Source organism: Jaculus jaculus, chromosome 16 (genome assembly GCF_020740685.1).
Source record: "Jaculus jaculus isolate mJacJac1 chromosome 16, mJacJac1.mat.Y.cur, whole genome shotgun sequence".
Classification (NCBI taxonomy): domain Eukaryota; kingdom Metazoa; phylum Chordata; class Mammalia; order Rodentia; family Dipodidae; genus Jaculus; species Jaculus jaculus.
The window spans coordinates 57440095-57455265 of record NC_059117.1 but is presented as its reverse complement, the minus strand read 5'-3'; the positions used below and the strand labels follow the sequence as shown (position 1 = coordinate 57455265).

The window sequence follows — 15171 nt, the reverse complement described above, 5'->3', positions numbered from 1 at the left end:
AGAAAGAAAGGTTTACCCCTTTTAGTTTAATTTTTTAGGAAAATATTTATTTATTTGAGAGAGGGAAAGAGGTAGAGAGAAAGAGATAGACAGACAGATAGAGAATGGGCACTCCAGGGCCTCTAGCCACCATAAATAAATTCCAGACACATGTGCCACCTTGTGCATCTGGCTTATGTGGGCACTGGGGAATCACACTTGGGTCCCTAGGCTTCACAGACCTGTGCCTTAATGGCTAAGCTATCTCTACAGCCCGAAAGGTTTACTCTTGAACACAATTTCAGAGGGTTCTGTCTGTGGCCGGTTGGCTCTACTGCCTTTGGTCCGGTGGTGAGACAGCGCATCCTGGCAGATGGTAGAGGCTGCTTACATCACAGGGGCCAGGAAGCAGAGAGGAATGGGCTGGAGTCCCAATATCCCCTTCAAATGGAGATATGGCCTAATTTCCTTCCTTCTGCTCTGCCTCACATCTGTAAATGTTCCATTGCCTCTCAGTGGTGCCATCAGCTAGGGGCCAAGACATCAGCGCATGAGCCTTTGGGGAATGCTGAGGATTCACACTGTAACATACAGAAGTATCCAGCAGCTGCACAGCGTGCAGGGGTGAGAGTCAGAGTCATCTGGCTCAAGCAGCTGGTGCAGCTTCCAGAGACACAGAGGGAAGTGACTCTGCCAATGGCTGTCTCTCGATGAAGCTGTGGGCAGGCAAAGCCATGGCCCTGAAAAGTCCAGCAAGATAAAAAGAGCCCCAGGGAGCCCTTGAGCTCAGCCTGGTCCGAGGACTGACCACCACAGACTATGCTGGCCTCTGTCTGAATCACTAGCTGTCACCCATAGGCCTACGGGTTGGGAAATGTCTGGGTTTTTCTTTTCTTTTTAAAACCTTTTTTTTTTTTTTTTTAAATTTGTTTGTGTGTGAGAGGGAGAGAGAGAGAGAGAAAGAGAGAAAATGAGAATGAGTGTGCCAGGGCCTCATGCTGCTGCAAATGAACTCCAGATGCATGTGCCACATTGTGCATTTGGCTTTACATGGTTATTAAAGAACTAAACCCAAGCTAGCAGGCTTTGCAAGCAAGTGCTTTTAACTGATGAGCCTTCTCTCTCTGTTTCCTTGTTTTTGTTTTTTTTTTTTTTTGTTGTTGTTGTTTGTTTTTCAGGTAGGGTCTTATTCTAGCTCAGGCTGACCTGGAATTCACTATGTAGCCCCTCCCTTTTTCTTCTTTTTAATGTCTAGCCTAGGCTGGCCTTGACCTCCTGATCCTTCTCCCTCCATCTCTTCAACAATACCCTACTGGCATGTACCACCACAACCAGCCAGCTGCTTTCTTCTAATAAGAAAAAAAAAGAGGGAGAAAGAAAGAGAATGGGCATGATGGGGCTCCAGCCACTGTAAACCAACTGCAGACACTTGCACCACTTTGTGCATCTGGCCTTGTGTGGGCACTGGGGAATCAAACCTGGACCGTCAGCCTTTGTAAGAAAGCACCTTTAAAGCTGGGCATGGTGGTGTATACCTTTAATCCCAGCACTTGACTCAGGAGACAGAGATAGGAGGATTGCCATGAGTTTGAGGCCAGCCTAGGGACTGAGTTTCAGAACAGCTTGGGCTACAGTGAGGCCCTACCTCCAAAAACAACAAACAACAAACAATGCCAACAACAACAAAAACCCAACAACCTGTAACTGCTGAGCCATCTCTCCAGTGTTTTTTTTTTTTTTTTTAAGGCAAGGTCTCAATGTATAGTCTGGAACGCATGACCCTCCTGTCTCCCTGGGATTATAGGCATGCCTCACCATACTTAGCCAAGATCAGCAAACTCTGGTGTCCCAAGGGATCCAATGGGCAAGCCAGAGTTCTGACCAGTTGTTAGTAAGATGAAGAAGGGAAGCCGGCTATGAGCTCAAGTCACTCCATCTTCTAGTCAAACCAGAGCTGACTTAATGTCCTATTATTGGCCTCATGGGATACTCTGGCACATGTGGGTGACCAGAAAAGTCCCTGCCCTCTGCCCTAATGGCCTGGCCATCACAGGCTCCACTTTGGCAGCCTATAGTGTGATCTAATATTCCATGTGTGTTTCTTGGGCTCTAAGGGCCCTTGGCAGTAGCTGACTGCTGACCCAAGTGCTGCAGATGCCCCAAGAACCCTGAGCCCCCAGAGAGAGGGAGGGAGGGAGGGAGGGAGGGAGGCAGCCCAAGTCTCTTACCTTGGATTCCTTCTTCTTGGCTTTCTGAGGTAGACACGGTCTCTGAAGAAAAACAATCTGCTTGGTGGACACGGTCCCTTCCCTACAACACAGCGGCTGAGGATGAGTCATGTGACACGCTACATTCCCTAACTTCCTTCAAACTGCTCCCGGATGGGGGAAGGGAGAGTCAGAGCCCCCACTCTTGCTCCTCTCTCCCACCTCCAGCCCAGGGGCTGTCATAGACACCCGCCAACAGTGCCTGAGAATCCCTGCTTCCTGGCCGCCACCTCCCCTGCCCTTGAGGGCAAGCAGCAGCTGGTGCCTTGGTTAAGTGAGGACACACTGGCTGCTATAGGGAGTCTGGAAGGGGTGCGGCCTCTTCCAGTTCTATCTTTGGCCCCCATGGCAGAGATCAGTGGAGGATAAGGACCGAGCCATGAGCTCAGTTCCTCCACTTGTGGTAGAGGGCAGGCTTGACCTGCAGGTCAGACGCCATGTCGCTCCTGCTGGCATGGTGATGCCAGGAGGGACAGGCTGGCAGCGAGGTGGTGCCAGGTAATCAGCTTTGACTTGCACTAATCAGGTAAGGGGGCAGGTAGCTCGCAGGCTATAAGGTAGGAAGGCAGGACCCCATGGCGTGTCTTTAAGGTTTATTTTTATTTATTTATTTATTACAGATGGAGGGGGAATGGACGCGCCAGGGCCTCCAGCCAGTGCAAACCAAGTCCAGACGCATGTGCCACCTTGTGCATCTGGCTTACGTGGGATCTGGAAAATGGAACCTGGGTCCTTAGGCTTCTCAGGCATGTTCCTTAAGCGCCAAGCATCTCTCCAGCCTCCATGGCATGTCTTTAAAGAGGACAGAGCCATGATTATTCCCCACCTCCAACCTTTGTTTGCAAACATCTCCCCGCTGCATTCAGTGAAGAGTGTGTGGGAAAGGAAGGAGAGAACTAACATTTGCCTGGCTGGTGATTTCATTCAAAAGGGCTCATTTCTGGGCTAGAGAGATGGCTCAGAGGCTAACGGCACTTGTTTACAAAGCCTAATGGCCTGGGTTCAATTCCCCAGTACCCACGTAAAGCCAGATGTACATGCATCTGGAGTTCATTTGCAGTGGCAGGAGGCCTTGGCATGTCCATTCTCTCTCTCTCTCCCCCTTGCAAATAAATTTAAAAAAATATTTTTTTAAAGGGTTCATAGGGGTGTGTGGTGGTACACCCTTTTAATCACAGCACTCAGGAGGCAGAGGTAGGAGAATCACTGTGAGTTGAGGCCACCCCGAGACTACAGTGAATTCCAGGTCAGTCTGGGCTACAGTGAGACTCTACTTTGAAAAACCAAATAATAAAAGTAAAAATAATAATAAAATAAATAAAGGGCTCATCGCAAGCCTCACTTGCTGCCAAGCAAAAGCCCACTACCACCTTTACAGACCAAAAGGGAAATCTCAGATGAAAAGCAGCTTCAGGCTCACCCTGGAGGATTAAACACAAGGTTGCCTGATCCCTTTCTGTGTCCTTTATGGAGAGGGAGGAGAAGCAAGTGTGACTGTCCGGGGCATGGAAAGAGAGCTTTCTGCACTCCCAGGCTCACACGGCTCAGAACAACTGAGGCCTCCTGTTGAAATCCATTCTCATCACAGTCACAGTGTCTGGAAGCTGACCAGGGAACTGATTCAGCAGCAGCAAGACTTAGGAGGGGATTGGAGAGATCTCCGCGGATAAGGCGCTTGCCTGCAGAGCCGAAGGGCAGATGGAAGGCCTTTCAGGGTTGGTATGACTGGGCTCAGCGAGTGGTGTGCGAAGATCTCAGCTGAGAAATAGTACAGTTTTGGGAATCTGAATGTGAAATACTCCCCATGGGTTCATGTGTTTGAACACTTTGTCCCCAAGCTGGTGGCACTGTGTGGGAAACCTTTAGGAAGCAGAACCTTCCTGGGGATCATTGGAGAGTAAGCCCTGAGGTTTTCTAGTCCTGCCCCATTTCCTGTTCCGTTCCCCTCTCAACCCAGGTAGGGTCTCCCTCTAGCCCAGGATGACCTGGAATGCACTCTTTAGTCCCAGGCTGGCCTCGAACTCACAGCAATTCTCCTACCTCTGCCTCACAAGGGCCACTTTGTTGTTTTGTGTTGTTTTTTCCTTCCAGCCTGCCAATGTGGCCAGCTCTACTTCTGCTCCTGTGGCCTTGCCTTCCCTACCATGGAATTCATTTTACAGTTCCCTTCAAAACTGTAAAACGAATTAAACCCTTAAGTTGCTTCTGGTCACGTGTTTGTTCACGGTAAGGAAAAAGTAACTGATACAGAAGAGCCGATAAACAAAACCCAAGACGCCAGATCCCCACACTCCCTTTGTACTGTGAATTTGGGCAAGTCCCTTAATATCTCTGCCTATATCTTCCTTAGCTGTGCCACAGATTTAATAATAACAAATCAGCCAGGCATGGCGGCATATACCATTTGGGAGGTTGAGGGGGAAGAGTCACAAGTTCAAGGCCAACATGGATTACTGAGATTCTGTCTCAAAAACAAAACAAGACAAGAATCATCGCATAGGTCGCTGGTCTCCGCCTCCCTCTGGATTGAGACAGTTTAGGCAAAGTGCTATGGAGCTTTGCACAATGGATGCTGAATTTCTTTTGCCTCTGTGGGTCCTCCTGGGCTTTGGTATCAGGCATACAGGGCAGTATTAACTCGCTGGCCAAAGCTCCTTTCTCCATGACAGGAGGACGGGGAGGGACTTGCTTTAGGTGACAGAGGGGGGAGAAAGGCAACACCTGGTCCAGCACCCACAGCAGAGTGTTCTAGTAAGCAGTAACAGTGACAGCCCCATGGGTCTGTTGCAAGATCAAACAGGTTATCTACACAGAGCGCCTCGTGGATACAACAATGATGTTACTGAGGGAGAACTAGTCAGGTAGCTTTATTTTCGGGTAGCCAGTTAAAGGGCACAAAGAGGGAAGCACGAAGGGATGTCCCACTGCTTTGGTAGAACCAGAGTTCAGCGTCAGATCCAGTGTCATCCGATTAGCTCTCCCCCCACCTACTCAGGTGTACTGACCTCTTCCTGAGCCAGCCCCGAGTCCGCACATCTCTATCTCTCTCTCTCTCTGACTCACCTGAGCCTAAGGGTAGAGCCCACCGCAATAAGATTATGAATAGATCCTTACCAGGTGGGCACAGCCTCTTTTGGGCTGTTCATTTCTCCTGAACTTCCAGGTCCCTGCTCAGGTAAGCATCCATGGTCCCAACCCAGTCTGGATTGACAGGGTGGACAAAGGAGGCCTTTATTCCATATAGGCTGTCTACCCCCTCCTGCCTTCCAGTGGCTGGTGCTCTCTGTACTTCTCTCTCTCTCTCTTTTTGAGATAGTATCTCCCTTTAGTCTAGGCTGACCTGGAATTCACTATGTAGTCTCAGGGTGGCCTCAAATTCATGGCTATCCTTCCTACTTCTGCCTCCTGAGTGCTGGGATTATAAAGGTGTGTGCCACCATGCCTGGCATGAATTTTAATTCTCATAATTCATAAGACGAGGATCCGTGGATATCCCAAATTTATTGGTGTGCTGGTGTATAAGGAACCCCCAAACTCCCATCACAATAATAATCATCATGGCTTCTGTTCTCATTACCTGGTAGTCTTGACAACGGGAGTTGGCAGAACGCAGGTGAGCTGCCAGCCATAGGCTGCTAGCGAGTTCAGCAGAGGCACATAGTCTGTCTGCACCTCGGTACCCTGGGGAGAAAGAGCACCATTAGCACTGATACCACGTGAGGCCAGCTCCCCAGCCACGGGGACAGTACCATTGCCATCCACCAAACCACTGGAGCAGGTAAGACTGCCAACATGAGATTTCTGGTCTCAGGCAGGCCTGTCTCAAGTCTGTGTAGTTAGCAAGGAATTGGAGCCAAAAGATTAATTCTGGGCTGGAGAGATGGCTTAGCAGTTGAGGTGCTTGCCTGTGAAGCCTAGGAACCTAGGTTCGATTCTCCAGGTCCCATGTAATCCAGATGCACATGGTGGCGCATGTGTCTGGAGTTTGTTTGCAGTGACTAGAGGCCCTGGTGCACCCATTCTCTCTATATCTGTCTTTTTCTCTCTCTCAAATAAATAAATTAATTTAATTTAATAAGAACCTTTTAAAAAAAGATTAATCTGGACCAGGTATGGTGGCGCATGCCTTTAATCCTAGCACTCAGGAGGCAGAGGTAGGAGGATTGATGTGAGTTCGAGACCACCCTGAGATTACACAGTGAATTCTAAGTCAGCCTGGGCTAGAATAAGACCCTACCACACAAAAAAAATAAAAAAATATTAATCCATTAATTTTGTTTATTCCTGTCTGGACAAATAGCGTCCTGTGAGTTTCACTGAAGAAATACAATTACCCTGCCTTTGAGGCATGCTCAGTGCATATGATACCACACGCCACTCTGGGGGATTTCACAGTGTATATGTCGCAGGGAGCTAAATTACATTTGACACATGACAGGAGTCATTTGCATCCCGCTACCGCAGCAGACACAGGCACCCGGAAGCATCTTCACCTGGGTTACGCTCTGTCATGCTGAGATACATGAATGATTGCCTATGCTGTCTTTTGAATTAGTGCCTGCGGTGGGTTCAGATGTCCTATTAGTGACCTTTGGGAACCAAACCCATACAACGACGACAACATGGTCAAGTCAAGGTATCCCTGGCTACTCATCTATCCTGTGGGAGCCTCGGCTGCCTCATGGCCCAGGCCCTGACTCTCAAAGTTTAGCCAGGAGCCTGTGGCTTGGGCCCTATCTAGGAACATGGCGAGAAATGCAGATGGTCAGGCCCAGTCCAGCCATCCTGAACTAGGAACTCTGAGAGCACCCCAGAATCTATAATGAAGGGTCTGCTAAAATAGTCTCAGGTAGTACCTCCTGGCCAAAGACATGCCTATAATCCCGGGACCAGAGCCACCAGCTCTCTCTATCTCTTTCTTTTTTCTGGAAAGTGGTTTGAGGTAAGGTCTCACTCTAGCCCAGGCTGACCTGGAATTCACTATGTAGTCTCAGGCTGGCCTCAAATTCACAGTGATCCTCCTACCTCTGCTTCCCGAGTGCTAGGATTAAAGGTGTGCACCACCACATCCAGCAGGCTCTTTAAAAAATTTTATTTTATTTATTTATTTTGTTTTTTGGGGGTAGGGTCTCACTCTAGCTCAGGATGACCTGGAATTCACTTGGTAGTCTCTGGGTGGCCTTGAACTCACGGCGGTCCTCCTACCTCTGCCTCCTGAGTGCTGGGGTTAAAGGCATCACCACCATGCCTGGCTTAAAAATAAGTTAGAGAGAGAAAGAAGCAAGGAGTGAGAAAATGGGTGCTCCAGAGCCTCCAGCCACTGCAAATGAACTTCAGATGCGTGTGCCACCTTGTGCATCTGGCTTATGTGGTTACTAGGGAATCAAACCTAGGTCGTTAGGCTTCACAGGCAAGTGCCTTAACTGCTAAGCTATCTCTCCAGCCTGAAAAAAAAAGGGTTTTTTTTTTTAAAAATTTATTTACTAGACAGAGAGAGAGAGAGAATATGAACATGTGAGGACCTCCTTGGACTGGGAACAAACTCCAGATACATGAGCCACTTTGTGCATTGGGCTTTAAGTTGGTTCTAGGGAATCGAACCCAGGTTGTCAGTCTTTACAAAGCAAGTGCTTTTAACCGCTGGGCCATCTTCCCATCCCTCTGCTGGCTCTTCTGCTCTAGCCTTTCCTGCTGCTCTCTATGTAAGAAAAAAAAAAGACTTGCAAAGGGTCAGCTGTGTGAAAGAAACATTGTTGGTGGCAAGGATGGAACTGGAGGGAAAGAAATATACTCAGTTAGAGGAGGGGTCAGGATCAGCCCCTCGGAAGCCCTACAGGCCAGTCATGGCTCAGCAGGAGACCAGCAGCCTGGCCTCGGTTTCCGCTGTCCCTGGAGGCCATGGGCGCCGGCTCCCCAGACAAGCAGCAGGGTCCTCAGGGCCGGTGGCCATTGCCACAGATTCCCTGCCTCCCATCAGTCCCCCCCCTCCCCGCTTAGAGAGAGGAATGGGGTGGGGGTGGGAAATTTAAATCCACATTCTCAAGCTTTGTGAGGTTGTGATTACTTCGGCCTATCTAGGATAACCTTCCCACTTTATCAAGCACTGTGACAAACCCGCCACAATCAGACAGTAGCCATAGCAACCAGGACAAGCTTTGGCACCTCACAAAGCCCTGAGTGGCAGAATGAAGGAGGGCGTCCTTTCATTGGTGGCTGGAGCCCTGCCCCGGGTTTTTCTCTGCATGTGCCCAGAGCTGCGAGACAATGAACCACCGCTGCTGTAGCCTGACCTGTCGGCCCTCACCAGGACGGCTTCCATTTTGCTCCATTTTATTTCATTTTGTCACTATCTTGAAGAGAAAAACAGCAGGGTTTTTCCCAAACACCGCCCCCCCCCCCAGGGTAGGAAATGTCAGCCATGGGGTGTCGAATCACAAAGACCAGAAGGAAAAGGGGAGACACCACAAAACCCCACCGTGCCTGGCTAGTTCAATCTCAAGGGCTAATTTCTGGCCGTCAATCAGAGCTGACGCGTAAAATACAATGGCAAAGGCGATGCGACAAGGCGAGGCTCACTGCAAAGATCCGGGCTGGTCTCAGCATTAATTAATGCTAAATACGGTTTTCCATAGGCATTTATCCATGTTGGTTAGCAGATCACCAGTACAATAAGATGGTACTTCTAAAACACAAGATAAACCCCACTCATTCGGTGGAAGACACTTTTAAGTCTATTAGCTAAGAAAGGTGGTAAGGACCACATCTGGGACGGGAGGCTCGCTTTGATCTCCTTTTTCCCTGACACTCCAGTGAGGAGAGAAGAAAGCACCAATTGCACTCAAAAGCCAGCCTGCTTATCAAACGAAAAGACATTTCTTCCTGTGAGCTGGAGCAAAAATTTTAATTAACTCTCCTCTCTCCCGGGGTGGATACCTAATCTCCCATCACACCTAGAGTGTTAAAAAAAAAAAGTGGAGCATATCCTGTGGTTTTCCAACTTGTATAAAAGGAATTCATTTGTATTTATGGTTCTTTTCCCCTTTGTTCCCTGCAACTTCTCCAGTGGTTGCAAATCAACTAAAGAGACGCAAGTCCAACACAACCTCCCTTCCCTCACAAATTAGCAACAAAATGTATCTCTTACTAAGAAATGTATTTGTTTTGGATTAAGGACCCCCACCCTACCAGGGAAAGAATCAAGAGGTCACATATTAATCTGCAAAGAAAGTCTGTACTCTGAATCTCTGAATGTCAGTGTGTTCTTTGCACTTCTCTCTATAATTTTCACGATGTAGTTTTTCTCTTTCGTTTTTTTTTTTTTTTTTTTTTTCCCGAGGCAGGGTCTCACTGTCTAGCTCAGGCTGACCTGGGATTCACTATGTAGTCTCAGGGTGGTCAGGAACTCAAGGTGACCTTCCTACCTTTGCCTTCCAAGTGCTGGGATTAAAGGCGTGCGCCACCATACCCAGCCCATGATGTAATGAAATCAAAAGTCAGTGTTGGCCAGGTGAGGTGGCACATACCTTTAATCCCAGCACTGGGGAGACAGAGGTAGGAGGATCACTGTTGAGTTCAAGGCCACCCTGAGACTACATAGTAAATTCCAGGTTAGCCTGGACTAGAATAAACCAAACCAAAAAAAAAAAGTCAGTGTTGGCCTGGAGAGATGGCTTAACTCAATTCCCCAGCACACATGTAAGCCAGATGCACAAGGTGGTACATGCGTCTGGAGTTCGTTTGCAGTGGCTGCAGGCCCTGGCACACCCATTCTATATCTGCCTCTTCTATTCTCTCTTTCTCTCTCAAATAATAAATAAATAAAATATTTAAGGAAAAAGTCAGTGTTTATATCATTGCAACTTATTAAACTGCTCAATGCTGGGCTGAGTAAATGAATCTTGACTATGGTAGTTTGAATTTATATCCGACCCCCCCACCCCAGACTCAAGAGTTTATTGAAGCTTGTAACTTGAGATTCTAGCTGCCTGCCTAGAGGAGGTGTCACTGCGGGCGGATCTGGAATTCCAGCCTAAGGTGTGCAGGGTGCTTGAGCTCTGCCTAGGGTTTCCTTGCTGTTTGCGGCCGGAGTGTGCTTGCTTTTGGTGGGGCCGGTGGTGGCCTTTTCTCTCTGTGGATCTGTGAAGGGAGGTCAGTTTCCATCCATGGAACTTCCCCTGAATCTGTAAGCTTCAAATAAATCTCTTCCTCCCATCAATTGTGTTGTCTGGTTTGGAGGTTCATCCCAGCAACATGGAACCAGCTATGACAATAGCCACACTTTTTCTTCGTTTTGTTTTGTTTTTTTTGAGGTAGAGTCTCACTCTAGCCCAAGGCTGACCTGGAATTCACTATGGAGTCTCAGGGGGGCCTCGAACTCACGGCGATCTTCCTACCTTGGCCTCCCAAGTGCTGGGATTAAAGGCATGCGCCACCGTGCCTGGCTTCATACTTTTTTTTTATTGTGACTCTTTATTTTTCAATTACCTCAGTTTTTTCTTCTCCCCGGTAGTTACAGAAATCCACAATTAATTTATCTCACATGCTGCATTCTACAGGATGCCATCAGTAATAGTCTACATGCCTATATACATTCTTCAGGTTTTCCATGGGGGGATATCATTTCTGGAACTCTCTGAACCTTTGATTCAATCTGATATGGCCCCCTTTCCAGGCCTGTGTTCTCCTAATAGGTGTCTATGACTTATATGTTATCTTTTTACTTTTCTGTCTCTCATTTTGCTGGAGCATACCCTTTACTAGATGCCTAGAAAACAGGACGTGCCCTGGAAGTGAGTTAAATCCCCAGGGATGCAGGGAAAGAATTAAGAGGTCACATATGGATCTGGTGAGAGTTTGTGTCCTGGGATATCAATGTGTTATTCTTTTTCTCATGTTTCTATCTATAATTTCTGATATAATTCTAATTACATTAAATGTTACAACTTGGTAAAGTTTATTATTATTATTATTAATTTATTTGCAAGCAAAGAGATAGAAAAGAGACAGACAGAGAGAGAATGGGTGCACCATGGCCTCTAGCCACTTCAAATGAACTCCAAATACATGCATCACTTTGTGCATCTGGCTTTACGTGGGTACTAGGGAATGGAACTCTGGTGTTTAGGCTTTGCAGGCAAGCACCTTGATTGTTAAGCCACCTCCCCAGCCCTTGGTAAAGGTTTTGTCCTCACCTTTAACTAAGTTTGAGGCAAGCCCAGCTTTTTATGAGAGAGAGACAGAGAGAGAGAGAATGAACTGGTGCGCCTCCAGCCACTGTAACCAAACTCTAGGTGCAGGCACCTTGTGCACATGTGTGACCTTGCACGTGCGCCACCTTGTGCATCTGGCCTACGTGGGATCTGGGAAGTCAAACCTGGGTCCTTAGGCTTTGCAGGCAAGCACTTTAACAGCTAAGCCATCTCTCTAGACCCCCTCATCAAAAATTTTTTCCTCATCAAAAATTTTAAATCCACTAACTTCCAGATGTCATCACAGCATTGTTTTTTTTTTTCTCTCTCTTTCCCTCTCTCTACACAAACACTGATTATGAATCATTTGAATGTAACCTGTTGTATTGCTTCAATGTTTCTAGGATTTTTTTTTTTTTTTTGAGGTAGGGTCTCATTCTATCTCAGGCTGACCTGGAACTTGCTCTCTAGTCCCAGGAGGTTCACAACGAACCTCCTACCCCTGCCTCCTGAGTGCTGTGATTAAAGGGATGCACCACTCTGCCACTATGCCTGGGCTAGATATTCCAGAATCTCACAACAGTTTGCCTTGGTATAGGTCTTTTTCATTCAAAGACTATACAAATGATGGCCTTGGATTACGGGCTGTTGTCTTTCAACTCTGAAAAGTATATCGTTTTTTGTTTTTCAAGGTAGGGTCTCGCACTAGCCCAGGCTGACCTGGAATTCACTATGTAGTCTCAGGGTGGCCTCGAACTCATGGTGATCTTCCTATCTCTGCCTGGGATTAAAGGCATGCATCACCACGCCGGGCTTTTTTTTTTTTTTTAAATTATTATTTGATAATCTATTCCTCCCAAGTGATGTAACATTGAAATCATGGGAGGGACTAAATGTCCACAAAGAAACAGGAGAACTGCAGGCCCATGAATCCAAACTTCAGGTCCTTGTCCAAGTTATCGAAGAATTGGAAACACAGACTCAGAGAAGGGTAAATTATGAATTATGAGGCTTATTTTAGGGACAGTTAGGAGGGAAAAGCAAAGCAGGAAAGCCCAAGCCAGAAGAAATTGCCTTCTTTCTTTTTGGTTCTCCTTTTCATCAAAATGTAGGCTTGACAGTTTAATTTCATCACCTTCCTACTCCTGTTTTATTTTATCTATTTATTTATTTTACATTTTTTGTTTGAGGTAGGGTCTCTAGCCCAGGCTGACCTGGATTCACTATGTAGTTTCAGGCTGGCCTTGAACTCACAGCAACCCTCCTATCTAGGCCTCCTAAGGGCTGGAATTAAGGGCCTGCATCACCATGCTGGACCCATTTTTTTATTAAACCTTTTTATTCTACTCCCTACAAATTTTCTATGCTTCATCTTCCAGCCTTTTTTTTTTTTAAATTATGCTTTAATTTTTTTCTTGTGCTCTATTTTATTTATTTGTTTGTTTTCTGCTCTATTTTTTAAATTTTTATTAGCATTTTCCATGATTATAAAAAAAATCCCATGTTAATTCCCCCCCCCACTTTCTCCTTTGAAATTCCATTCTCCATCATATTACCTCCCCATAACAATCATTGTACTTATATATATACAATATCAACCTATTAAGTATCCTCCTCCCTTCCTTTCCCTTCCCTTTATGTCTCCTTTTTAACTTACTGGCCTCTGCTACTAAGTATTTTCATTCTCACGCAGAAGCCCAGTCATCTGTAGCTAGGATCCACATATGAGAGAGAACATGTGGCGCTTGGCTTTCTGGGCCTGGGTTACCTCACTTAGTATAATCCCTTCCAGGTCCATCCATTTTTCTGCAAATTTCATAACTTCATTTTTCTTTACCACTGAGTAGAACTCCATTGTATAAATGTGCCACATCTTCATTATCCACTCATCAGTTGAGGGACATCTAGGCTGGTTCCATTTCCCAGCTATTATAAATTGAGCATTCTGCTCTATTTTTAAGACCCCAGAGCTCTTTCTTATCTTTCAATTGTGTGTTTATGTTTTTAATAGTATCCTGTTTTTGTTCCATGGATACAAGTACTTTATCTCTGTTTTAAGTGGTTTCTGCTGATCCCTGCACCATGGCTCTAGTTACCCAAACAATGACAGACATGGTAAGCGAAGGATCTGACCACACCCCATACTGAGATTTTACACCTCTGGTCTGGTTTTCAGCTCTACACCCTTCCTTCCATCCTCTGGTGAGCTCTGCTCTGAAGCCTGGTGTTTTCTTTGCACTCAGGGAGCCACTTCTTCCACTTTGTTACATCAGTTAGACTCCTCCATCTGCTTTCCTCCTACTGATACACAAAAGGAGTGAGAGGGAGTCAGGTAGTTTTTAGGATGAATGGGCCCCAAAAGAAAAAAAGCAGAAGCCAGGTATGGTGGCGCACACCTTTAATCCCAGTACTCGGGAGGCAGAGGTAGGAGGATCGCCTTGAATTTGAGGCTACCCTGAGACTACATAGTGAATTTCAGGTCAGCCTGGACTGGAGTGAAACCCTATCTCGAAAAACAAAAAAGAAAAAAAAAAAAAAAAAAAAAAACCAGAAATGTCCTTAAGTCTGTCCTTGCAATCTTCACTTTACTAGAGACCAGAGAAGGTTATCTCCTCTCCTTTTTTCTATTTTATTTACTTATTTATGAGAGAGAGAAAGAGAGAGGAGAGAGAGAATGGGAACACCAAGGGCCTCCAGCCACTGCAAATAAACTCCAGAATGAACTGCAGATGGATGTGCCACCTTGTGCATCTGGCTTACATGAATTCTGGGGAACCGAACCTGGATCCTTAGGCTTCACAGGCAAGTGCCTTAACTTCTAAGCCATCTCTCTAGTTTTCCTCTCCTTATATCTTGATGAAAGGAGTTACCTAGATCTGCTTTTCCATAAACAACCTGGGCCCCTTCCTGGGAGGGAGTTCTCATCTCCTAGAATTTAAATCTGATCCTGGCATTGTATTTGGTTAAGTTCAGCCCCAAAACTTGGTGTCATGGCTGGCTTCCTGCTGAGCCAGCCTGGAGTTCACACCAAGCAACACCCTGAGGCTCACCCGAGTCTGAGGGCAAAGCCCACCATGGTGAGAGTATACATAGATCTTTACCAGGAGGGGAAGGCCTTCTTTGTTGTTGTTGGGTTTTTGTTTTTGGCTTTTCAAGGTAGGGTAGGCATTAAATTAGTGAATACTGAGCTAATTTTTCCTGAGGGAAATACAGGATTAGGTACTTGTAAATCTTGGGAGATTACACACACACACACACACACACACACACACACACACACACACACACACACATTCTCTAGATATGTATGTATGCAAATATAATCTTTATTACTTATCACAAGCAGAGAGAGGGGAATGGACTGGTACACCAGCACCTTTTTTGTTTTTTTGAGGTAGGGTCTCGGTCTAGCCCAGGCTGACCTGGAATTCATTAAAGTCTTATTATGACTTCCACCAGCACCTTTAACCACTGAGCTGTCTCTCAAGCTCTTGGGTTATATTTTTGTCAACCAATCAATATCAAAGTTTGTTTATGGTTGTTTATGCTAAAAGAACACCTTTACTATATGTTGTTGACTCACTGATGTTGAACTCTTTGCCAACAGCATGTGACTTGGACATGAACTAACCATCATCTACTTGTATTTGCTCTGTAAAGCAAAGCACATTCTGTGCTTAGGAACACAAGGAAAGACCTCAGCCTTACTCTAACACAATCACCCATGGAGTGGCTGG

At 46.3% G+C, this 15171-nt stretch overlaps 1 protein-coding gene across 2 annotated transcripts in view; it reads right to left on the bottom strand.

The window, feature by feature from the left end:
- The window catches only part of Rftn1 (raftlin, lipid raft linker 1), a 256787-nt gene that overhangs the window by 11231 nt on the left and 230385 nt on the right, over positions 1 to 15171 (bottom strand). For both annotated transcript variants that reach the window (XM_045136163.1, XM_004661255.2), the window contains exons 8-9: positions 5824 to 5927; positions 2208 to 2289 (exon numbers count right to left, since the gene is read on the bottom strand). In XM_045136163.1, coding sequence (XP_044992098.1) covers positions 2208 to 2289; positions 5824 to 5927 — 186 coding nt within the window. The remainder of the gene's footprint in view (positions 1 to 2207; positions 2290 to 5823; positions 5928 to 15171) is intronic.